At 51.6% G+C, this 23969-nt stretch overlaps 1 protein-coding gene across 1 annotated transcript; it reads left to right on the top strand.

Moving 5' to 3' along the window:
• Nucleotides 1-2165: 2165 nt before the first annotated feature.
• On the top strand, nt 2166-14817 carry KIF18B (kinesin family member 18B; the record flags this gene model as incomplete). Its single annotated transcript, XM_080712410.1, has 15 exons — nt 2166-2478; nt 3060-3217; nt 3469-3573; nt 3787-3897; nt 3977-4174; nt 4325-4501; nt 5144-5218; nt 5342-5442; nt 6502-6685; nt 6970-7097; nt 11808-12013; nt 12252-12774; nt 13703-13792; nt 14423-14514; nt 14711-14817. 15 exons carry the CDS (start codon nt 2166-2168, stop codon nt 14815-14817), a joined length of 2568 nt encoding a protein of 855 aa, XP_080568536.1.
• Nucleotides 14818-23969: the final 9152 nt, after the last annotated feature.

The raw sequence follows: 23969 nt of genomic DNA, 5'->3' as shown, positions 1-23969 counted from the left end.
CTATACCCCAGCCTTATTTTATTTTATTTTTTTTTATTTTGAAACAGGGTCTCCCTAAGTTGCTGAGGGCCTCACCAGGTTACTGAGGTTGGCCTCCAACCTGTTATCCTCCTATTTTAGCCTTCAAAGTACTGGGATTATAGGTGTGTACCACCATGTCTGGCTCCATTATCATTATCATTATTCTGTATTGTTTTAGACGTTCTAGAGACTGTGATGTAAGAAGTAAAATAGTTGTTATATGGAGCCAGGCATGGTGGCACATGCTTGTAGTCCCAGCATTCAGGAGGCTGAGACAGGAGGATCATGATTCATGGAAGCCTCAGCTACTTGGTGAGGCCCTTTGCAACTCAGTGAGACCCTGTTTCAAAAATAAAGAATAAAAAATAGAGCTGGGGGTGGAGCTCAGAGGTAGAATGCCCCTGGGTTCCATCCCCAGTACCACAAAATAAAGTTGGCATAAATATGGAAAAAGGGGAAATATTTTTCTTTACTGATACATAATTGCATATTTAGGAAATCCAAGAAATCATAATAAAAATTTGGAATTAAATCAGAGAGTTCGGCTGTGTTAGATATAAGACAAATACCTAAAAACCAGCTGTGTTTCTCAATTCTAGCAATTATGAGCTGGAAATGGGGGAAGGTGTTTCATTCATGAAAGCAATTAAATCCATAAAACACTTGGGAATTACGTTAAAAGGACAAGTACAGAACCTATCTGAAATGATAAAAAAAAACTATGGACTCTTATTGAGGGACATAAAAGTATCTAAACAGGCAATAGTCATAGTCTTGCCTAAAAAGGTTTACTATAATAAAATAAATATGTAAATTTAATATAATTTCAGCTAGAATCTCAAGAGGGATTTTTTTTTTTTTTTTTTTTTTTTTTTTTTTGGTATTGGGATCAAACCTTGGGCCATTCTACCTCTGAGCTACACCCCAGCATTTACTTATTTATTTCTTTATTTATTTTGGTATTGGGAATTAACCCAGGGGTATTCTACCTCTGAACTATACCCTGGACACCTACTTTATTTTTCATTTGGAAACAGGGTCTCTAGCTAGGCATGGCGTCACATGCTTTTTACCTCCAGGCTACAATCCCAGACCTATTTTATATTTTATTTGGAAACAGGGTCTCACTAAGCTGCTGAGAGCCTCACTAAGTAGCTGAGGCTGGCTTTGAGCCTCTGCGATCCTCCTGTCTCAGCCTCCCAAGTACTAGGATTACAAGCGTGTGCCAAACTGGGCATGGTGGCACACCCTTGTAATTCCAGTACTTAGGAGGCTGACATAGGAGGATCACACAGGTTTGAAGCCAGCCTCAGCTACTTAGTGAGGCCCTCTCCAACTTAGTGAGACCCTGTTCCAAAATAAAGAATAAACAATAGGGCTGAGGTAGAATGCCCCTGGGTTCCATCCCAGTATCGCAAAAAAAGAAAAAAAGAAAAAAAAAAGAAAATTTCGCTTAGTGGCCAAGAGTCTCTCTCCAAGTTGCTGAGACCAGCCTTGAACTTATGATCTTCCTATCTCAGCCTCTCAAATACTGGGATCACAGGCATGCACCACCACACCCAGCACTAATAGAGTTTTTTAAGGAAACAAGGGGCCTCTGGGTTGTGGGTGGAATTAAGATAAAATTTTCCTTGTTTTCTTTCTTTTTTTTTCTTTTGTGGTGCTGGGGATGTAACCCAAGGCCTGGCACATGCTAAGCATGTGCTCTGCCACTGAGCTACTCCCTATCTCCAATAAAATTTTCTTGAAGTCTTAAAAAGTGTCTGGAAATAGTCAGTAAAGTTATGGAAAAGACTAGCAAGAGGTTCCTGCCCTACTAAGCAAAACATGCTGTAAAGTAACATAGTAGGAACAGTGGTATTGGCACAGGCGTAGACAAATGGCTTAGTGGAACATAATAGAAAGAGCCCCAGTGAAAGAACTCTGAAAACATAACCATTTGAATATGAGAGGTGATATTTCAAGTGAGAGATATGTGTTAATAATTGATGTTGGTACCAATATTTTAACTCTCACGGGGTATGGAATGAAGGTCAGCTGTTAGGAAGGGGCCAGAGGAGGCCCTTGAATACTTAGGTGCACCCAGCCAGGCCTGGGTCTGATTGGCCCTCATCCCCGTGTCTCTGCCCAGTGTTGCCTTGGCGATGGCGGTGGAGGACAGCAAGGTGCAGGTGGTGGTGCGGGTGCGGCCCCCCACCCCACGGGAGTTGGAGAGTCAGCGGCGACCTGTGGTTCAAGTGGCAGATGAGCGGGTGCTGGTGTTTGACCCTGAGGAGCCCGATGGGGGATTCACTGGCCTAAAATGGAGTGGCACCCATGAAGCCCCCAAGAAGAAGGGCAAAGACCTGACGTTCGTCTTTGACCGGGTCTTTGGTGAGAAGGCCACCCAACAGGATGTGTTCCAGCACACCACCCACGGCATCCTGGACAGCTTCCTCCAGGGCTACAACTGCTCAGGTGAGAAGCTGACACCCTGCTTGGTAGCAGCTTCCCTCCCTGCGTCCTTGGGGAAGGGCTTCATGTGTCTTCTGACATGTGCCTGCCTCCCCTTGGCCAGGCAGGACCCTTTCCTCTTGTGTGGCCCCCATTCACTCACTCTACTATGTGACACGCTCTCCTGGGGCCTAGTGTACGATAGCCATTAGATGGGTGTGGTTCTGGGCTCGATGCTTACTGTCTAAAGAGGGAGAAGATACTGATTGCAAAGTCCACACTCACAAGTGTGGTCTTATAAACATCAGTGAGTGTGAGTGACAGAAGGGAAGCAAACTCCCTCATTTCGAGAAGGCAGGGGCAACCCCCACCCACAGTGCAGGTCCCTTTGCCGGGAATCTGCAGGCTTCTGGGATCCAGGACACACGTGTAGAGAACGCAAACGCCGAGCACAGACACGGGGTACAGCTGGCAGGAGCAGTAGGGTGGCAGACATTGATGGCAAAGGAAGGGACCTGGGGAGGAAAGCAGGGCTAAGCTAGGTCAGCCCTGGGGGGAGGCACATCTGGCCCGGCTGCTACCCTCCTCCTCATTCTCCTCTGTAGTGTTTGCCTACGGGGCCACCGGGGCCGGGAAGACACATACCATGTTGGGAAGGGAGGGGGACCCCGGCATCATGTACCTGACCACCATGGAGCTGTTCAGGCGTTTTGAGGCCTGCCAGGAGGAGAAGCGATTCGAGGTGCTCATCAGCTACCTGGAGGTAGGTTGCTCCCTCCCTAGCCTGTCGCCATCCCTCACTCTCACAACCACTTGAAGAGGGTGGAGTGGGGAGAGCGGTGGGGAAGAGGGCCGCTTACCATCGCCCTAGCGAGTGCTGCTGGTAGCTGGTGGCTTGGATGCACACCAGTCTCATGCCTTCCCACCCAGCATCTCAGCCTCCTGGCCTGCACTCAGTTGCTCCCCTGGGGAGGACACTCCCTCAGGCCTCTTCCTCATGACCTTTTCCCTCAGGTGTACAATGAGCAGATCCACGACCTCCTGGAACCCAAGGGGCCGCTTGCCATCCGTGAGGACCCTGACAAGGGGGTGGTGGTGCAAGGACTTTCTTTCCACCAGGTGTGAGATTGGGCTCGAGTGGACCAGCTGCCCCACTGGTGCTCCAGGCCCCCTTCACAGGGCAGCCTGGGGATGCCCTGGGTGTGGGTGGTGGCAGCAGCAGCGTAGTGGGTGGAGGGGAGGGGGACATTGGCTCTGAAGAGCAGCCCTTCCTGGTAGGGGAGAAGCCCTGGTGGGGAAACCACAGCCCCCTCCCCGGTGTCGCCTCTGTAGCCAGCCTCAGCTGAGCAGCTGCTGGAGATGCTGACCAGGGGAAACCGCAGCCGCACGCAGCACCCCACTGATGCCAATGCCACTTCCTCCCGCTCCCACGCCATCTTCCAGGTAAGTGGAATCCCGTGCTTAGCCTACAGCCTGGGCTCCTGATGCCCATCACCCCCTTACCCCTGCTGTCTGCCGCCAGATCTTCGTGAAGCAGCAGGACCGGGTCCCAGGACTGACCCAGGCCCTTCAGATGGCCAAGATGAGCCTGATTGACCTGGCTGGCTCGGAGCGGGCGTCCAGCACCCATGCCAAGGGGGAGCGGCTGCGGGAGGGTGCCAACATCAACCGCTCTCTGCTGGCCCTCATCAATGTCCTCAACGCCCTGGCTGACGCAAAGGTAAAGCAGCACAGGCCCGGTGCCCCCACCCCCAGGACTATAGCCGATGCCTGAACCCAGTGGTCTCCCTCCAGCCCTGGCCAAAGGCCAGCAGGCCCTGCCCACTCAGTCTAGTCCAACTACCTTCCCTCACGCACTCGCTGCCCCCAGGGTCGCAAGTCTCATGTGCCTTACCGGGACAGCAAACTGACCCGTCTGCTCAAGGACTCCATCGGGGGCAACTGCCGCACGGTGATGATCGCTGCCATCAGCCCCTCCAGCCTGGCCTATGAGGACACTTACAACACCCTCAAATATGCAGACCGGGCCAAGGAGATCAGACTCACGGTGTGTGCCAGCCCGGGATGGCTAACCTGCGTGTGGGGGGAGCCCCTAGCCTAGGAGGAAGAGGGTCTAGGACCCAGACAGGGCCCTCAGATCCCCATCCACTGTTCCCAGGGAGACGAGAAAACTCCCTGGGCTGTGTCTGCAGAGAGAGTCTCTAGAGCAGCCCTCTCCCCGTCCTTCGGAAGACTCCAGCTGAACTCCAGCAGAATGGTCTAGTCAGAAGGAAACAGGACAGGTGGCTCAGAGTGGCCAGTGCCTAACTCAAACTCATTTTGGCAGCAAGACCATAGTTAACAAGACAACATAAACACCCACGTATGTGAGCCCAGATAAAAGCAGAGGTGCTCTGGCCTCCACCATACTTGCCAGGCCTCCCTTCCTGCCTCCACAGGCAGTCCTGGCTCACCTGGAACCTGTGTACAGTAGCCCTGGCGGCGAGACCGAGTCAGAGCTCAGGTTCACAGGCAATCCCTGCCCCTTGCTGTGATCCAGGTGTGTCGCTGACTGACCTGGTCTCTTTCCCCACTCGTGAAAGTGAGTCGTGTTGAGTGAGGCTCCCAGCACCATGCCTGGTCACAGGGGGTGGTTGATGACAGCTGCTTTGAATGAACAAACAAATCTCTCCCTGTGCCCCAATCGTAGCTGAAGAGCAACGTGATCAGCCTGGACTGTCACATCAGCCAGTATGCCACCATCTGCCAGCAGCTCCAGGCTGAGGTGAGGAGCCCTCCTGGGAGCAGGCTTGGGCAGGGAGTGAGGCTTGGGGTGCTGCCAGGGCTGTGCCTGCCCCTTGTCTCCTGGCCTCAGCTGGGGCTCAGGGCTGGGCTGTTGCTTTTCCAGGTGGCAGCGCTACGGAAGAAGCTCCAGGCGTATGAGGCAGGAGCCCAGGCCCCACAGCAGGGTCTCCCACAGTCCCCTAAGTCAGACCCACCACAGCAACAGTGAGTCCTCTGCCCTTAGGCTCAGCTGGGATGTGGGGGTGGGGAGACTGGTTTCTTCTCCATTTCCCAGAGGGTGCCTGTTTCCAGCACTTAGGGTAAAGGGTTCCCACCCGAGGCCAGCAACTGATCGCACCTAAAAAGCCCTGTGTCAAATGAGCATATAAGCCAGGAATGGGTGGTGCACCCTTGTAATCCCAGTGCTTGAAAGTCCAAGACAGGAGGTTCACAGTTTCATGGCCTGCCTCAGTAGCTAAGCCCTCCTCAACTTAGGGTAACCCTGTTTCAAAATAAAAAATAAAAAAAAATAGTGCTAGGGGTATAGCTCAAAATAGGGGTAGAATGTCCCTGGGTTTAATCAATCCCCCAGTACCGCATTTAAAAAAAAAAAAGTACATAAGCAAGCAGTTTTGTTTTGTTTTGTGGGTCTGGGGATGGAACCCACAGGCATTCAACCTCCAAGCTACGCCCCCTGCCTTATTTTTCATTCTTTTGAAACAGGGTCTCACTAAGTTGAGGAGGGCCTCACTAAGTAGCTGAGGCTGTCCATGAACTGCCATCCTCCAGTCTCAGCCTCCTGAATGCTGGGATTACAAATGTGTGCCACCATGCCCGGCTTTTTTTGTTTGTTTGTTTGTTTGTTTGTTGTTGTTGTTGTTGTTGTTGTTGTACTAGGGATGGAACCCAGGGGCTTTTCTACCTCTGGGCTACACTCCCAGACCTATTTTATATTTTATTTGGAAACAGGGTCTCACTAAGTTACTGAGAGCCTCACTAAGTAGCTGAGGCTGGCTTTGAACCTGTGTGATCCTCCTGTCTCAGCCTCCCAAGTGCTGGGATTCCAAGCGTGCACCACCATGCCCGGCTCAGCAAGCAGTTTTTACTTACTAGTAGAAAGTAAACTTTGGGGGTAGGGTCTCATTGCTTCTTCAAGCAGAAAATCCTTTTGTCACTCAAGCATTATTCTGGGCTCTGTACCTGGTGCCACAGAGATCCTGCCCCTCCCTGCTGACCCCACCTGTCCCTCCCGTATTATGCCTCTCCATCTCATTTCCCCTTTAGCCCTCCCAGCTCCCCTTTACCATCCTGCCACCCCAGGCAGTCCTGCACCCCAGATCTCCATGAGGAGTCTGGAGCCCTTCAAGAGGGGAGCCTAAGGACAGCAGCCCATGAGGAGAGGGTGGTGGAAGAGAACTCTTCGGACCAGGAGCAGACCGCAAGGGACAAGGACGAAGGTCCTGCTGAGGTAGGACTTAGGGGAGGAGGCTGGCTCTCCAGGGCACAAGGTTGGTGGAATATTGGGAGAAACAGATGCCCCTCCTTGACTCAGTTCCTTTTGTCCCAGTCCTCCTCCCAGATGTCTGACATCTGTCAGGTCCTGTATGTTTGGAATGACTGGGAAAAAGCAAGCCTCTCTCAGGGCCTGGTCATTCTAGAAGCTATCATTCCCACTCCTGGCAGAGCGGAGAACTGGAGGATTTTAGGAGGTCATCCTGGCTGCTCTACCTGGGCCTCCTCCTTCATCCGTAGGTTCCAACCCAGACGCCAGAGCGGAGCCTCAGACATTCACCAACAGGGTCTCCCATTCTGACCCTGCAGCCTGAGCCAGCCGCCATCGGCCCCTCACCACGGAACCTGGGCAGGAATCCGTCTAAACAGTAGGCGTCTTCTTGCTCTACTCTGGAGTCCAAGGTGGGAGGGGATGGGGGCCAGTGCTCAGGGGGTCACAAAAGCTCTGGTTCTCAGTTAAGTCGTGTGTATGTGTGTGTGTGTGTGTGTGTGTGTGTGTGTGTGTGTGTGTGTGTGTGTGTTCGCCCATCTGTCCGTCCTAGGGATTAAACTCAGGGATGTGTCACCACTGAACGACATCCCCCACCCTTTTTTTTTTTTTTTTTTTTTTTTTTTGTGGGTCTGGGGATGGAACCCAGGGGCATTCTACCTCTGAGCTACACCCCCAGCCCTATTTTTTATTCTTTATTTTGAAACAGGGTCTCACTGAGTTGCAGAGGGCCTCACTAAGTAGCTGAGGCTGTCCGCGAACCGCGATCCTCCGGTCTCAGCCTCCCGAATGCTGGGACTACAAGCGTGCGCCACCACGCCCGGCTTCCCCCACCCTTTAAGACAAGGTCTAGCTAAGTTGCTCAAGCTATCCTTGACCTTGGCAATTCTCCTGCCTCGGCCTCCCAAGTCCCTTTTCTTCAACCCTTTTCATTCCTTATCGGCTTTCAGCTTCTTGATATTACCCCCCCTTCTCTATTTACTTAGCACCATCTCTATTTATTCCTCCACATAGTTGGCAGCCCAACAGGCAAGGGAAGCAAAACACCAAATTCCACCCTAAGAGCCAGTCAGCAGCACGCTAGGGTGGGCTGCTGGGGTAGCCCTGGCCATCCCTCCTGGGGGCGGAGCTGCCTTCACAGCAAGGAGGGCACTGCCTGGAGGATCTGGCCACCAGGCGGAGGAGGGCTCAGCCTGCCTGAGTCAAGTATTTCTCAGGCACCACAGATTTGACTGTGGCTATTTTTTTCTCAGAAGTAAACATAAACCTCTACTTGGAGCCAAAGAGAATGGGATTTGGGACCCTTCCTTCTGTGCTTCATGGAGGGTGCTGCTGTATTTCTTCCTTGGCCCCCAGTACATAAATCCCCTGCCACTTAGCTTTGCTACTGCCAGCCCGCTCCCCCCTCCCCGGCACGCTTCACACTAGGCAGTGTATTTAAAGCTTCTGGACAGAAGGGCCTGTTTAATTTTATTTCTTGTTGAGAAGGTCTGTTCCCGACTCAGCAAAAACATTGCGGCCTGAATAATCAGCGGCTCATTATCTGTCTCCTGCTGCCAACTCCCTGGGGCCTGGCGAGGCAGGGATGCACGGGTGGGATGTCCTGTGGGCCTCCCAGGGAGCAACCATGGGCTCCCACAGACACAGGACTTAGGTTTTCTCTGCCTGGTGTCTCCTGTTATGAGTAGAGAGTACTGTGGTCCTCAATTCTGCCTCTGGTTTTGTGGTCTCCAACAAGTTACTTCAATCTTGGCTACAATTTGGGCATCATAATCTTTATTCTCCCCACTTCTTAGAGATAAAATACTAATAAAATATGACAGAAGACCCAAGTATCATTTCCATATTTAGAAATACCCTGACAATCAGAGAATCTAAAATAATTAATGTTTGGCTTTAGAATTTAGAATCTTGGACCACCCAGGCATTGAGCAGATCTGTGATTTTTCAGTTCAGTGGTTTTCCAGAATTCTTTTTTGGCTGCAAAATCCTCTCTTCCCATGGAATCTCATGCAGAGGTCTAATACATAGGACAGACGAAACAGAGTTGCTTTCTGATAGGTATTTGAAATTTAATTTGAAAACCTAATTTTTCCTCCCAGTACTGGGGATGGAACCCAGGGGTATTCTACCTTTGAGCTACACCCCTGGCCCTCTTTTTTATTGTTTTTGTTTTTGTTTTTTTTTGCTGGTACTGGGGTTCTTGGAAGCCCTTCTACCTCCGGGCTACACTCCCAGACCTATTTTTACATTTTTATTTGGAAACAGGGTCTCCTAAGCCAGCGCAAGCGGCTGGCTTTGAACCTGCAATCCTCCTGTCTCGGCCTGTCAAATACTGGGATTACAAGCGTGCGCCACCATGCCCAGCTTGAAAACTCCTCATTTAGATTAGCTCTTTGTTAGCTGATATACTGAGGCTTCTGCCTAGTGTCCCAGCAAGAGGGGAGGGCTAGACCTGGGTCATCTGATGTCCAGGCCCATACATTTCTTCCTGAATACCTGCTCTTCTTCATGGTCCATTCTGCCTTATAACATGTGGTTCAGGAAGATGCAAAATGAATTTCTGCTGTGTCCTTTTTTATATTTATGTCCTTCCTTCTTTAACAAAGACCTTGAGGCTGCTTTGAACCCAAATGACTGTGGGTTCCCTGAGCACACACTGACTGGGGGCAGAGAGGGGACTCAGAGATGTCCAGACAAGGTAGAGTTACCTGAGGATGAATTGCTTGCCATGAATAACCCAAACCGAGGTAATTGTGTTTATTCTTTTATCATAGTTATGCCTTACAGAAAGAAAGTTTGCTTTATTAGAATCTAAATTTACAATATCAATAATCTCATTACCCTCAGAATTTCCTTTAAATAGTCCCCCAGTGCATGTGAAAATGTGTTGATTTGCACATAGTTTCTCAGGACCCAAACAATTAAATAGAAAGCACAAACTGAATACATTTTCAAGGGTCTTCTCAGCGCTGAGGTCAACCTAGCCTTCTTTTTTTTTTAACCATTTTTTAATATACTTTTGTTGGTGCATTGTAATTATACATAACAGAAAGTTCCATGTGACACACACGTGCATGCACACAGCGCGTGGTCGCTCCCCGCACATGTGATGAGACTGTAATGGTGTCTCCAGGTGTGACACGGCATTATTTGAGCTGTGTCCTTCATCGAAGCTCCTTCCCCTCTCCACATCTCTCCCGCTCTTCCACAGGTCTCTCTCCTCATTTATCTGAAGTTCCTTTGTCTTCTATTTTCTCGCTAGATTCCATGATTGAGAGAAAGCACAGAACCCTTGACTTTCCAAGACTGGCTGACCTCACTTAGCATAATATTCCACCCATTTCCCTAAAAATGACAGTTCTGTTCTTTATGGCTGAGTAAAATTCCATTCTGTGAACCTACCACATGTTCTTTATCCACTCGTCTGTTGATGGACACCTAGGTTGGTTCCATAACTGGGCTGTTGTGAGGTGTGCTATAAACGTGTGTATACATGTGTCACTACTGTATTCTAATTTTAGTTCTTTTGGAAAGATACCAAGGAGGTGTATAGCTGGGTCCTGGGGTAGTTCCATTCCTAGTCTTTTAAACCTCCATACTGACTTTTTTTTTTTTTTTTTTTTTTTTTTTTTGGTAATGGTGGTGCTGGAGATTCAACCCAGGGGCATTCTATACCCCCAGCCCTTTGTTTTGAAACAGGGTCTCATCAGGATGCTAAGAGTCTCATTAAATTGCTAAGACTGTCAGCCTCTCAAGTATTGGGATTTTAGGCATGTACCACTACACTTGGCTCTCTCTGTGTGTGTGTGTGTGTGTGTGTGTGTGTGTGTGTGTGTGTGTGTTTGTTACTGTGGATGGAACCCAGAGCGTTCAACCTCTGAGTTACATCCCCAGCCCTATTTTTATGATTTATTTTGAGACAGGATCTCACTAAGTTGCAGAGGGCCTCATAAGGTTGCTGAGACTGGCTGCAAACCTGCAATTTTCCTGTCTCGGCCTCTGGAGTACTGGAATTACAAGCGTGTGCCACCACGCCTGGTTTTTTGGTTTTGGTTTTTATTTGTATTTGTGACCATTGCCATTCTAATTGAAGTTATATGGACTCTCAGCATAGTTGTGTGTGTGTGTGTGTGTGTGTGTGTGTGTGTGTGATGCTGAAGACTGAACCCAGAGATGTTCTACATCTCTAAGCTACACCCAAGACCAGGTTTTGTGTTGTTGTTGTTGTTTTGTTTTGCGGTACTGAGGATGGAACCCAGGGGCATTCTACCTCCAATTTATACCCCCAGCCCTATTTTTAATTCTTTATTTGGAAACAGGGTCTCACTGAATTGCAAAGAGCCTCACTAAGTAGCTGAGGCTGGCCTCGAACCACGATTCTCCTGTCTCAGCCTCCCAAATGCTGGGATTATGAGGGTTCACCACCATTCCTGGCTCTAATTTTATTTTTATTTGGAAACAGGGTTTCTGTAGAATCTCAGTACTGGCTGAAACTATCCTCAAACCTGTGATTCTTTGTCTCAGCCACCCAAGCGTGGGATTACAATCCTGCGCCACCACGCCTGGCTCACGGTCGTTTTGATCTTCATTTCCCTGATGATTAATGATGTAGAGCATTTTTTCATGTTTTTGTTTCTGAGGCTGTCCTCCAACCTGCAGTCCTACTGTCTCAGCCTCCCTGAGGTTAACCAACACACCAAACTGAGCTGGGTTTGAACAGGGAGCTGGCAGTCTGACTTGAGCTGGGTTCTTAACTGCTACCTCCCATTCCCCTAAAGTGGTAGAGCTGAAAGGAAACTCAGATGTCTGAGTCCAAGGTCACTTAGCACCCTTCCCCTACTTCCCAGGTCACTTTCTTTGTCCTGGGGCAGGTAAAATAGGTGACCCCTCCCACCCTTGCCTGTGGCCATCTTGGCCTTTAGCAAGGGCATCCGTGGCTGGGAGGATGGCGAGGCCGGAGGAGAGTAGGGGAATGTGCTCAGATGTGCTCCTCAGCCGCAGCTGGCGTGATGGGGCAGTGCACAGCCTAGAGGGCCCTGGGCAGGCCAGGTCCAAAGAGGGCAGACATCCCTTCCCTCTGTTCCAGGTTGGCCCTAAAGGTGCTGTGCCTGGCCCAGCGGCAGTACTCCCTGCTCCAGGCAGCCAACCTCCTGACCCCAGACATGATTGCGGAGTTTGAAGCCCTGCAGCAGCTGGTGCGAGAGGACAGAACTGAGCTTGGGGTCGAGACCTCCAGGACTCCTGGCCTGGTCACGGAGGCCCCTCTGGTTCAGGAGCTGTGTTCAGAGTCAAGTGAGTGTCCGCCACATTCTTTCTTGCCTGTCAGCACCATCTCCAAGGCCCGGCTGGGACCAGGAGGTGGCCTGGGCCTCAGGTGCTGGGTTTTGCTGCAGTAGGAGGCTGGACCCTGGGAGGCCTGGAGGAACAGAAGCCCCTTTCATGTCTCCAGGGTCTGGCTCCCCTCTTGCACGCTTTCCTTTTCTGCCTGTTTTGTTCCTAAACTATCCTCAACACTCTCCTCTCTGCCCAGAGTCTCCAGAGTACTGTGGCCCTGTGACCCGGACCATGGCAAGGCAGCTGAGTGGCTTCATGCATACCCTGGGGGTCCTACCTGGGCCTGATCGCACCCCAGCCCCGGCATCTCGACGGCCCACAGAGAAGAGGAGGAGGAGGAGGCCATGCCCTGTGGAGCCAGACAACCCGCCGGCCTCAAAGCGGGAGACCAAGCACCAGCGCCAGTCCTTACTGCCCTGCCTGAGGAGGGGGTCTCTGCCTAAGGCCCAGCCTTCACTTGGGCCCAGCACCCCCAAAGGGAGAAGATCCTCTTCTCCCTCCCCTCGCTTCTGCCCAGCTACAGTCATCAAAAGCCGGGTGCCCCTGGGCTCCTCCGTTATGCAGAATTGCTCCACCCCTCTGGCCCTACCTGCTCGTGACCTCAATGCCACCTTTGATCTTTCTGATGAGCCCCCCTCAAAACTCACCTTCCCTGAATTTGTTGGCTGGGAGAAAGTCCCCCAGGAACTGAGCAGGCCGTATCAGCCCTTCATGCCCAGGTGGGTCTCTCGAGCCGCCCAGCGGGGGTCAGAGGTCAGTAGGGGACACGGGTGCTGCCATGAAGAGTGGAGGGCAGTCTGGCTCTTGGGAGCCAGGACACTTGCCATCTGTCTTCCTCTGGTCACGCCCGCCTGGCCACCCAGTCCCAGGAGAGCAGATCGCACAGCTGCTGAGGCGGCTTCCTTGGGGGCCTCCTGTCTACTCGTGCCTCAGGTCTGCCAGCCCTGTGCTGGTCTGTGGCATGCTCATGAGTAGGTAATAGGACCCCGACTTGGGAAGAGTCAGCAGGGAACCAGGAATTAATGAGCCCAGCCCGATCTGTTCCTCCACTTTGCTTGGAGCCCGTGGCCCCAGCTGAGCTGCGTATCCCACTGGGAAATACCTGTTTCTGCCATTATGTCCCCAGACTTCCCCCAGCCCAGCATCTGGAACAGGGCGGAGGTCATCAGAAAACTCAGTATTTTCCAGGGAGAAGATGGAATTGTTACCCTTGCCCTCTGCCTGCATGAGGGAGGGGAACAGCAACCAGCTCAGGACAGTCCAAGGCCAAGAACAAGTGGCAGATTGACCTGGACTTGTGGGTCAGAGGCCGGTGGCTGCCCACCTGCACCCCCGCGCCTTTTGTGGCCCCTGAACTGACTCTCAGTAACAAGCTCAGGGCTGGGCAGGTGGGCGGGTGAAGTTGTTTGAACTCCAGCTCCCTGGACACACCAGCCGCTGACGGCTGGATGTTGTCCCAGAACAGGGCTGTCACTCAGCTGTCAGTGCAGGCTGAGGGAGGCCGAGAGAGAGTGCGTCTCTTAGCAGGAAGAAACACACCTCAGGTCTTTGCATCTTACCTCCCCCTCTCCCAAGCTGGAGCTGGAGGAAGTGAGATGGCCAGGGCCATTTGGGCTCCCTCCTGATTCTTCCTTGCCTCCTCTGCAGTGGACCTGTGTCCCTGTGGACCACAAAGGGCTCCAAGCTGACATCTTCCATCTCTGGGAGCTCAGCCTGCAAGAAGAGGCGCACCGTGAGGTGAGAGGCCGCGAGGTCAGAGGGCTTGCGCATGGGCAGAGGGCACGTGGGCTGGCCCAGGCCCCACCTCGTGTGTCTATGGATCACTGGACCAAGCAGCCGAGGTCCAGTGACCAGGGCCAGCATCTGATTACCCGGCTGGGGTTTCCTTGGCCCTTGCTGACTATTACAGGACCATCTATGTGTCTATGTTACCGTCTAATGTGAGAAAGACATTCAGCATTCATTGGTTAATCCAGTGATGAGACTGCCCCTTCCTCACCCTCCCATGTCCCAAACCCCACAAGTCTGTCCTCCCTGTTCTGTCCTCCCTGCTGCCTCTTATAGCCTCACCGCTGGCCTTGGAAGCTCCAGCATCTAGCGTTACCTCCCACAGCCTGGCGGCATGACTTTTTTTTTTTTTTTTGGCAGTATTGGGGTTCCTGGAAGCCCTTCTACCTCCGGGCTATACTCCCAGACCTTTGTTTTGTTTTGTTTTGGAAACAGGGTCTCTTAACTCTTAAGCCAGCAAGGCTGGCCCTGAGCCAGCGCGATCCTCCTGTCTCCACTTCCAAGCATGGGGATTACAAGCGTGTGCCACTAGCCCAGCATGACAGCATGACCTTAACCTTCCTTTCCTCCCTCCCTCAGTAGTTCCGCCTCCCGGGGCCGGGGCCGCAGCCGCATTGCCCGCCTTCCCAGCAGCACCTTGAAGAGGCCAGATGGACCCCTTGCAATCCCAGGTGATGGGAATGGCTGGGCCACGGGAGCAGGTGAAGACAGGACAGGGTTGGTTGAGAGCTCAGTGAGAGGAGGACCTGGAGGACTTGTTAGGGCCTCAGGGGCTCTGATGTGGGAGTGGAGGGTGGGATGAGAGGTGGGGATAGTGGGACAGAGCCTCATCTCCCTGACTCCCTTCCCCATCTACCCGGCCTGCAGAGCCGCCCTCCAGCCCCCACTGCCCGGAAGACCAGAGGATGCAGAAGGAGCTGATCGGGGTTAGGGGAGTGCCATCAGCTGGGACCTGCATTGCCAGTGTTTCCTGACCACCGGAGTGTCCTGTCTGCCAAGGCCTCCTGACCTCTAAGCTGTCCTGACCCCCTAGACCCTCTAGGCTGGCTGCCACCTCTGGGTCCCCAGAGCTACCAGTACCAGGAACCCAGACCCGCCTGCCTCACCTTGGAGCAATTAACACCAACACCTCTTTCCTTTATTAACGCCCCGCCCGGCCAGTCATTCTGCTACTCGCCCTCTTTGTTTGGTTCCGTCTGAGACAGGGTCTCGCCGAGTTGCCCAGGCTGGCCTGCAACTTCATCCTTCTGCCTTAGCTGCTGGAGTAGCTGGGATTACAGGCTGCACCATGGCACCCAGCCCGCACCCTCTTTATTAATCTGTTACACTTACCTTCTCGATGTGTATATATTCATTTATATGTGATAATTTGGCTATTTTAAAGGGTGCTGCGTGGTCCCTGTCATTTCTGAAGCCTTCTCTGCAGACCAAGGGCTCTTCTGGGCTCTCGTGTCTAACACAGGGCTCTGTGCAGTGGTGGCCACTGTCACAGCAGAGGAGGGATACGAATAGGACAGGGAAAGCCCAGGTTGGCTCTCTGGTTTTAAAGGGGTCTTGAACCCCACACCCCACCCTGTCCTGGTGGCAATGCAGCTGATGACGGTGCCTTGGCTTCTAGAGGAAGGCAGCTTTATTATCCTTACCCATCGTACACAGCACACACATTCCGTGTGTAGGAGAAAGGAGACTACAGCCTTAATGGTACACCTCAATATAACTGCTAGAGATTCTGGGGTTTATATCCATCTGATCCTTGATTTCTGCACGTGTAGATAAATGTATTTTTTTACTGTAATGATGAATAAACCGCCTCAATCCTTGGTGTTTGTTTTCTCAGTATACCCACACAGGACAGCAGCACCTTCCCTTTCTCACTTTCATAACCAAACCTCTGGGCATAGGAGACGGCACCACCCTGCCTCCTGCCTGCTGCTGCTGGCTCGGTCTGGCTGAGGGTGGAGCCTGGCTTCACCTCCCCACTCAGGCCTCCTCCACGAAGTCAAGTATCTCCACCTGCTTCGTAGTACCTCCTTGGGGTGAATGGCCAGGAGTCCTGCCGTCAGGGAGAGCTTTTCTAGTGGTCCCAGGTGTGAGGTAAGGCTCCGGGCAGAGGTTCTGCCAGCTGGAGCCCCACACACCTGCGTGTGTCTGCCCGCCCCAGCTGGGGACTTCTCCCCACTCACTGGACTGTGCCACTGCAACAGTTATCTCAGTTCTCTTCACGAAGACATGGTTGGCTGAATGAATTAATCATGTAAACAAAATTACAGGAGCCTGTGTTTAACTTCCTTCTGAAAACAAACATGTTAAGGGTATTTAGCACATTGCGAGTAGTGTATAAATAATGCTTCCGAGTTCAAAGGAATCCTAGCTGTTCTGGGGAGAAGCCTCCGCCTCTACCTGGGGGCCCCTCCCGCTCGGTCGCGCCCCCTTCTGGAGGAGCGGGAGGCTGAGCCGCCTTCCTGCAGCTGCTAATCCTCTTCACAGAGCTTCCAGATAGGGGGAGACTGGAAAAGGTTCCCCAGACTCACCCACAGTGAGAGCGAGCCTTCAGGATCCAACCCAGGGGCTGATTCTCTGCACAACACCAGGCTGTTTCCCTTTGGAAGCTAACAGACATTTCTTCTTGTGTGCCTGGGGTTCCCGCCTCTCCAATTAGCCTTAATGAGTTTTTTTTCCCCTGTGCACCGCGATTCCTTTGGAAGCAGTCAGTTTCACATCTGTAGCCCCTGGCAGCCTGGCATGGTGCCTTGACCTCAGGAGGCCTTGCTGAGTGTTGGCCTGATTCAAATTGAATAACTTTCCCATTTCCTGGGGCACGCACATATATTATCTCATTTGATCGTCACCATCACCCCGCGAGGGCAGAGGCGGTAGGCGCAGGCCAAGGCAGCTGGTGACTCGGGCCAGGAGGGCAGCCTCCTCGCAGCAGGGTCCTTACACGAGGCAGAATTCGCCTGGGCTGGGGTGGCCCGAGAGTGGGAGAGGTCGCTCTTGACAGGGATGTTTGGCAGCCGACTATTCACTCAGCAAACATTTGTGGCTCCGTGGTACAAAATATGCTCTCGGGTGACCCACTAAATAGACAAAGACTGCTGGCGGATTTCGGCAAGTGTGGCTCCTGCCCTCAATCAGAGGCGGGGCTGAGAGCTCGCCGAGTGGGTGTGCCCATGCCAGAGGCAGCCTGGCCGGAGTAGCTTCATGGAGCAGGCAGGGACTAAGGTAAGCAAGCTGGCAGCCGGCCCTCCGCTGACCCGTGGGCGATGAGGCTGAGATCGGATTGTTCTTACATAAAGAGAGTTGTCCACGAGACATGGCAATCAATGGCTCCCGCCCACTGTGGCCCAGCCTGGCCTAACACCCCCTCTCCCTGCCTTGTCCTGGCCCTCGCTCCACTTCCATGAGCCTAGAAGCCCTCTCTCCCCAGGCCCCTTACACACGCCTCCTTGCTCACCCAGAAGCTTATGCTTGAACCTCTCCTGGGGTACAAATTTCTGCCCAGCAGAAATCGAGCTTAATGCCAAGAACTGAAAACACAGAATGAGAGCTGATCCCTTCCTGTGGGGAGTTAAGATGGGAAACCGGGTCTTCTCTCTGAGTCCCTCCACACCCTACACCCAGCCTTCAGCTTGGCCTCACTGGGCACTTGGTCAGCGCATGGGGAGCCTCCTTGGCAGCAGCTAACTCAGGAGTCCTGCCCCAAAGCCTGCTTGTCTGTTAGCAGACTCCCCCACCAATGGCCGTCTGCCTCTTGGCTATGTTTGGGGGATCCTGGTTCCCAGCCAGAATCTAAGTTCTAGGTTGTCCTCCCATTCTGAATGGTTCTTTTGTGAAGAGGGACTCAGGAGGACTTGAAATGAAGCTCTTGGGGGGAGGAAGGGGCCAGAGTCACCCCAGGAGCCTGGGGACTATGGCTGTGTCTTCCAGCAGCCCCCCCACAGACTCCCTTCAGCTCATGAAGCCTCCCGTCCCATTCTCTGCCTCAGTCTATTTGGAGGACTGCTGCTGGTTTAGAAATAACAGGCCGCCCACCAGCCCTCTCCTCCCCCCCAGGGCCACATCTGATCCTTGCCTCCTGCCCTCCCAGAGGGACCCAATCAGGCCAGGAGACAAAGGGGTGGGGGAGCAGGGACAGGCGCACAAGCACGCCACACCGGGAAAGCAATTAAAAAGCCTGGCTCAGGGGTTTTTAACTCAGAGGTTGAGGCGGGGAGAAGCAGGGCCCAAGCTTATTAACCCTGGGGGCTGTGAGGTGAGTGAGCTGATGAAGCCTCCAAGACAGGCCAGGAGGGGCGGAGAGAAGGAGGGGAGGAGACCCTGGTCTAGCCAGGAACTGGCCTGCAGCTACTGGGTCATTTCTAACCAGCGACTTGGCGGGGCATAGACTAAGGGGGGGAGGGGGAGGAAGGCTCTGCTCTGCTCTGAGGCAGCCCCCCTCCAACTGAAGGGGACAATCCCAGCCTCCAGTAGCTTGGCTGACAATGAGCCATGGGGCCTCGCAGTAGGGAGTCTCCACTCAAGGAGAGAGGCCTGCCTGCCTGTACTCTGTGCCATGGGTGCTTTAGTCTGTTGGGCGGAGGCAGACCCGGGTCTGAGGGAAGGCATAGGTCCTGGCATCAAGAAGCCCCCATCTGATGAGGCGATGTGGGCCCTCTCCTTGGGCGGCCTCAGGCTGAGGCGCAGATAAGACCCACACCCATGAGCGGCTTCTGGAACTGGATGGAGTTGTGGGCCTCAGGTCTAGGGATATGGAAAGGCAGGAGAAGTCAGAGCCCACTGGGGAAGTCGGGGCAAGAATGCAAGTGAGAAACAGACTCTGCTCCTAGTTTCCAAGCAGAGGGAAGGATGTGTGTGTGTGTGTGTGTGTGTGTGTGTGTGTGTGTGTTACTGGGGATTGAACTCAGGGGCATTCTACCTCTGAGCCACACCCCCAGTCCTATTTTATTATTATTTTAAGACAAGGTCAGTCTCACGAGGTTGATGAGAGTCTCACTACCTGCTGAGGATATCCTTGAACCTGCGATGCTCCTGTCTCAGCCTCCCAAGTACTGGGATTACAGGTTTGTGGCACCACACCTGACTGGAAAGGAACTTGCATGTGTCCCTGGAGGACCGGAAGTCACCATGTAGTGGCCTCAGGGCAAAGGGTGCTGAGTCTGCCCTCTTCAAGCTGCACTGCCAGGTAACTTCCCCTGGGGGCAGTGCCATATGCTTCCATGGAGCCAATAGCACAGGGCCCCCCACAGCTCCCACCCCTTGGACCAATCCCATCACAGGCACACTCACACATAGATAGGTACGTGGTGTGGTTGGCGTTATTAAGCAGACGCTATGATTTGTCAAAGGCACCTGATGTGTCCATCTTTCACCAATTTTATCACAGTTATCTCAGAAGTAGGTATGGTGAATCTCCACTTTACAGTTATGGAAATGGAAGACTCAGAGTTTCTGGAGTCATCCAAGTCTTCACAGCTACTGTGGCACCCAGGTTTTGCTCTCTTTCCTCTAGAAGGCACTGCACTAACAGAGGCAAGTCTAGAGATTAAGGGGATGGCCAGACCTGGGCAGCTGAACACTGCCATCTAGTGGCCATGGGCCTCAGTTGCCTTCCTCAGGGAAGGGCCGTGGGCTGGACTCAGTGGTGGCCAAGATGTCAAGCCGGAGAGACTTATGCCTCTTCACCCGTCCCACCCAGCTTGCTCAGCACCATGCCATGCCAGACACTGGGCAAGGGGCAGGGACACATGCAGAGCCAGGTGGAGGCAGTGAAGTGGCAAACTGGTCACTTGAATTAGAGGCTGGCATGTTTAAAACACACCAGCACCGCCGGGCATAGTGGCACACTCTTGTAATCCCCGCGCTTGGGAGGCAGAGACAGGAAGATCACGCAGGTTCGAAGCCAGCTGCGCTGGCTTAAGAGACCCTGTTTCCAAATAAAAAAGGATAAAAATAGGTCTGGGAGTATAACCCGGAGGTAGAAGGGTTTCCAGGAACCCCAGTACCAACAAAAAAAAAAAAAAACAAAAAAAAAAAAACACCAAACACCAGCACCTTGTGTGTGGCTCAAGGCCAGAGATGGGTAGTTTGTCTCAGGAGGTGTTTGGGCTTTGCCTCGAAAGCAGGAGGTCACCTGGCAGAATGTGATGTAAGGGGAGGGCCACAGGGAGATCATTTGGTCCCCACTGCAGCTCAAAATACGCCAAGGCTCAGATGCAGGTTCTGTGAGTCCATGCAGGCATCTGTCCCCTTGGCCAGCAGCAGCCTGCTGTGGACTGTAGAACTCAGCGTAGGGTTTGACTTGAAGCTTTAGATGTTGGGACCTTCTGGTTGGGGAAGCAGGAGAGGAGGTACCCCAGAGGATGGGGCCTGAGCCAGGCTGGGAGGATGGGAGTTGGGGTAGCGGCTGAGCAGGCCAAGGGCCTGCCTTGCTCTGTTGGCTGTGTCTGCCTGGGGCTGATGTGCATGACTGTGGTTTAGTGGAGAAAGAAATATAACTAACAACAGAGCTTGCTTAAGTTAATGCCTAGAGTGGAAAACCACGCAGCTGTTCAAAGAATGATGCAGATAAATATTTATTGATATGGAAAGATGTTCACAACATATTGTTGAGTAAGAAAAAGCAAATTACAAAATAATTTGTGCAGCATGAGCCTATTTTGAAAAAAATAGGAATTTATATTGTAGGAAAAGTCTGGTACTGTTTATCTCCACGTGGCAAAATTATGGCTAATTAAATCCTTTTGTATTGCTTATCTGTATTTTCTGATTTTTCTATAATGGATGTGTAATAAAAATAATAATAATGAAAGTTTGGAAAACGACATGGCCAAATGTGTCTGTCTTTGGGTGCTGTGCAACTTCCTGAGATGGTTTGGGACCAAGTGTGGGAGGGGTCAGAGGTCCTGTGGAAGTTAAGGATGAGGGGCCCGGGGAGAAGATGAGGGGCAGAGGTTGGGGGACTCCATGTGCTGGTGTTGAAGCAAACCTGTGTCTAGCACACAGGAGAAATTGCTGGGCTTTGTTGGCAAGCCCCTCCAGCTTGCATTTATTTATTTATTTATTTATTTATTTATTTATTTATTTATATCAGTACCAGGGATTGAACCCAAGTGTACTCTACCACTGAGCTATACCTCATCCCTTTTCTTCTTTCTTTCTTTCTTTCTTCCTTCCTTTCTTTCTTTCTTTCTTTCCTTCTTTTGTTTGTTTATTTGTTTGTTTGGTGGTACTGGGGGTGGAACCCAGAGGCTTTCTACCTCTGGGCTATACTCCCAGACCTTTTTTTATATTTTATTTGGAAACAGGGTCTCACTAAGTTGCTAAGAGCCTCACCAAGTAGCTGAGGCTGGCTTTGAACTTATGCGATCCTCCTGTTTCAGCCTCCCAAGCATGGGGATTATAAGCATGCTCCACCATGCCCAGATTTATTCTTTATTTTGAAACAGGGTCTCACTGAGTTGCAGAGGGCCTCACTAAGTAGCTGAGGCTGTCTGTGGACTGTGATCCTCCTGTCTCAGCCTCCCAAGTGCGGGGATTACAAGTGTGCGCCACCACGCCTGGCTTTTTCCCTTCTTCCTTCCTTCCTTCCTTCCTTCCTTTCTTTCTTTCTTTCTTTTCTTTTCTTTCTTTCTTTTGCAGTACTGGAGATGGAACCCAGGGGCGTGGTACCTCTGAGCTACACCTCCAGCCCTATTTTTCTACTTTTCAGTCTTTTTATTTCATTTCATTTTATTTTATAGTACTGGGGATGGAACCCAGGGGATTCTACCTCTGAGCCACACCCCCAGCCATGTTTTTTATTCTTTATTTTGATGCAGGGTCTCACTGAGTTGCAAAGGACTTTACTAAGTAGCTGAGGCTGTTTGCAAACCGCAATCCTCCTGACTCAGCCTCCCAAATGCTGGGATTAGAAGCGTGTACCACCACACCTGACACAACCCTGTTTTATTTTTTATTTGGAAATAGGATCTTTCTAAGTTGCTGAAAGCCTCACTAAGAGACTGGTTTCAAACCTGTGATTTTTCTTTCTCAGCCTCCAAAAACTGGAATTAAAGGTGTGGGGGTTTTGTGTGTATGTGTGTGTGTGTATGGTACTGGGGGTGGACCCCAGGGGCCTTCTACCACTGAGCTACCCCCTAGTCCTATTTTTATTCTTTTTTTTTTCAGACCTAGGGATGGAACCCAGGGGCATTTGACCTCCAAGATACACCCCCTGCCCTATTTTTTATTCTTTATTTTGAAACAGTTTCTTACTAAGTTATGGAGAGCCTCACTAAGTAACTGAGGCTGGCCAAGTACCACAATCCTCCTATCTCAGCCTCCTAAATGCTGGGATTACAAGTCTGCACCACCACACTTGGCTGTGTTTTGTTTTGTTTTGTTTTGTTTGTTTGTTTGTTTTGGTGGTACTGGGGTTCCTGGAAGCCCTTCTACCTCTAGGCTACACTCCCAGACCTATTTTTACATTTTTATTTGGAAACAGGGTCTCCTAAGCCAGCGCACGCGGCTGGCTTCGAACCTGCGCGATCCTCCTGTCTCTGCCTCCCAAGCGCGGGGATTACAAGCGTGCGCCACCACGCCCGGCTTTTTTTAAACAAGGTCTCACTAAGTTTCAGACAGCCTTGCTAAGATGCTGAGGCTTGCTGCGAACCTGCAAGCCTCCTGTCTCAACCTCCCAGTACTAGGATTATGGGCATGTACTGCCCCCGATGCGGCCAGCTGCCCTTCCTGCTCTTGCTCTGTTTTTTTTTTTTTTTTTTTCTGTCCAGAGTCTTTTTGCCTACAGTTCACTTTGATTTACTTAAACAAAAGACTGGGCAACCTGGAAGAGTTGCTTCTTGCTGGGCAAGCTGGAAGGGTGTGCCGCTCCTAGCCACAGAGATGAGGCTTGGAACAAAGGCTCGTTCTCACTCTTGCTCTAGCCAGGCGTGGTGGTGCACACTTAATATCTCGATACTTGGGAGGGTGATACAGGAGGATCGCTGGATGGAGGACAGCCTTGACAATTTAGTGAGACTCTCAACAACCTAACGAGGCCGTTTCGAAGTAAAAAGGGTTCGAGGCATAGTTTGGAAGTAGAACACCCCTGAGTTCAATCCCAAATATATATATAAAAAAAAGATTCCCCTCACTCTGTCACTGCTCAGACCCAGGGCAGATGTAGCTGAAGCCTAAGGCACTCTCACCCCCTCTCTGTACTAAGACTCAAAAGGAAACCTCCACAGGCAGCCACCACTTGTCCAGATGAATATCATGTCCCCAGACAGGCATACACCTGTAATCCCAGTACTCGGGAGGCTGACAGGAAGATCACAGATTCAAGCAACTCAGTGAGACTCTGTTTCAAAATAAAAAAAGAAGCCAGGCATGATGGTGCACGCTTGTAATCCCAGCATTTGGGAGGCTGAGACAGGAGGATCGCAGTTCACGGACAGCCTCAGTTATTTCGGGAGGCCCTTTGCAACTCAGTGAGAACTTGGTTCAAAATAAAGGATTAAAAATTAGGGCTGGATGCCGGGCATGGTGGCACACGTTTGCTATCCCTGCGCTTGGGAGGCTGAGACAGGAGGATGGCACAGGTTTGAAGCCAGCCTCAGCTACTTAGTGAGGCTCTCAGCAACTTAGTGAGGCCCTGTTTCTAAATGAAATATAAAATAGGTCTGGGAGTGTAGCCTGGAAGTAGAAAGCCTCTGGGTTCCACCCCTAGTACCACCAAAAAAAAAAAAAAAAAAAAAAAAAATAGGGCTGGGGTGTAGCTCAGAGTAATGCCTCTGGGTTCCATTCCCAGTACTCCCCTCCCCAAAAAAAGACTAGGCACATGCCTGTAATTCCAGTACTTGGGAGATTGAATTATAGAAAGATCACAGGTTCGAGACCAGCCTCAGCAATTTAGCAAGACCCTGTTTCAAAATAAAAAATAAAGGTTTGGGGGGTGTAGCTCTTGGGCTCAATTCCCAGAACCACAGAAAAATAAAATAGGGCTGGGAATGTAGCTTGGAGGTAGAACATCCCTGGGTTCAATCCTCAGTACCACAGAAAGGGGGTTGGGGTATAGTTTGGAGGTTGAATACCTCTGAGTGCAATTCCTAGTACATCCCCCCCCCCCAAAAAAAAGGCCATGTTCCTG

This window comes from Muscardinus avellanarius, assembly GCF_963383645.1.
Source record: "Muscardinus avellanarius genome assembly, chromosome: 16".
Classification (NCBI taxonomy): Eukaryota; Metazoa; Chordata; class Mammalia; order Rodentia; family Gliridae; genus Muscardinus; species Muscardinus avellanarius.
Note: the sequence above shows the minus strand (reverse complement) of the source record. Positions and strands in the feature narration are given on the sequence as shown.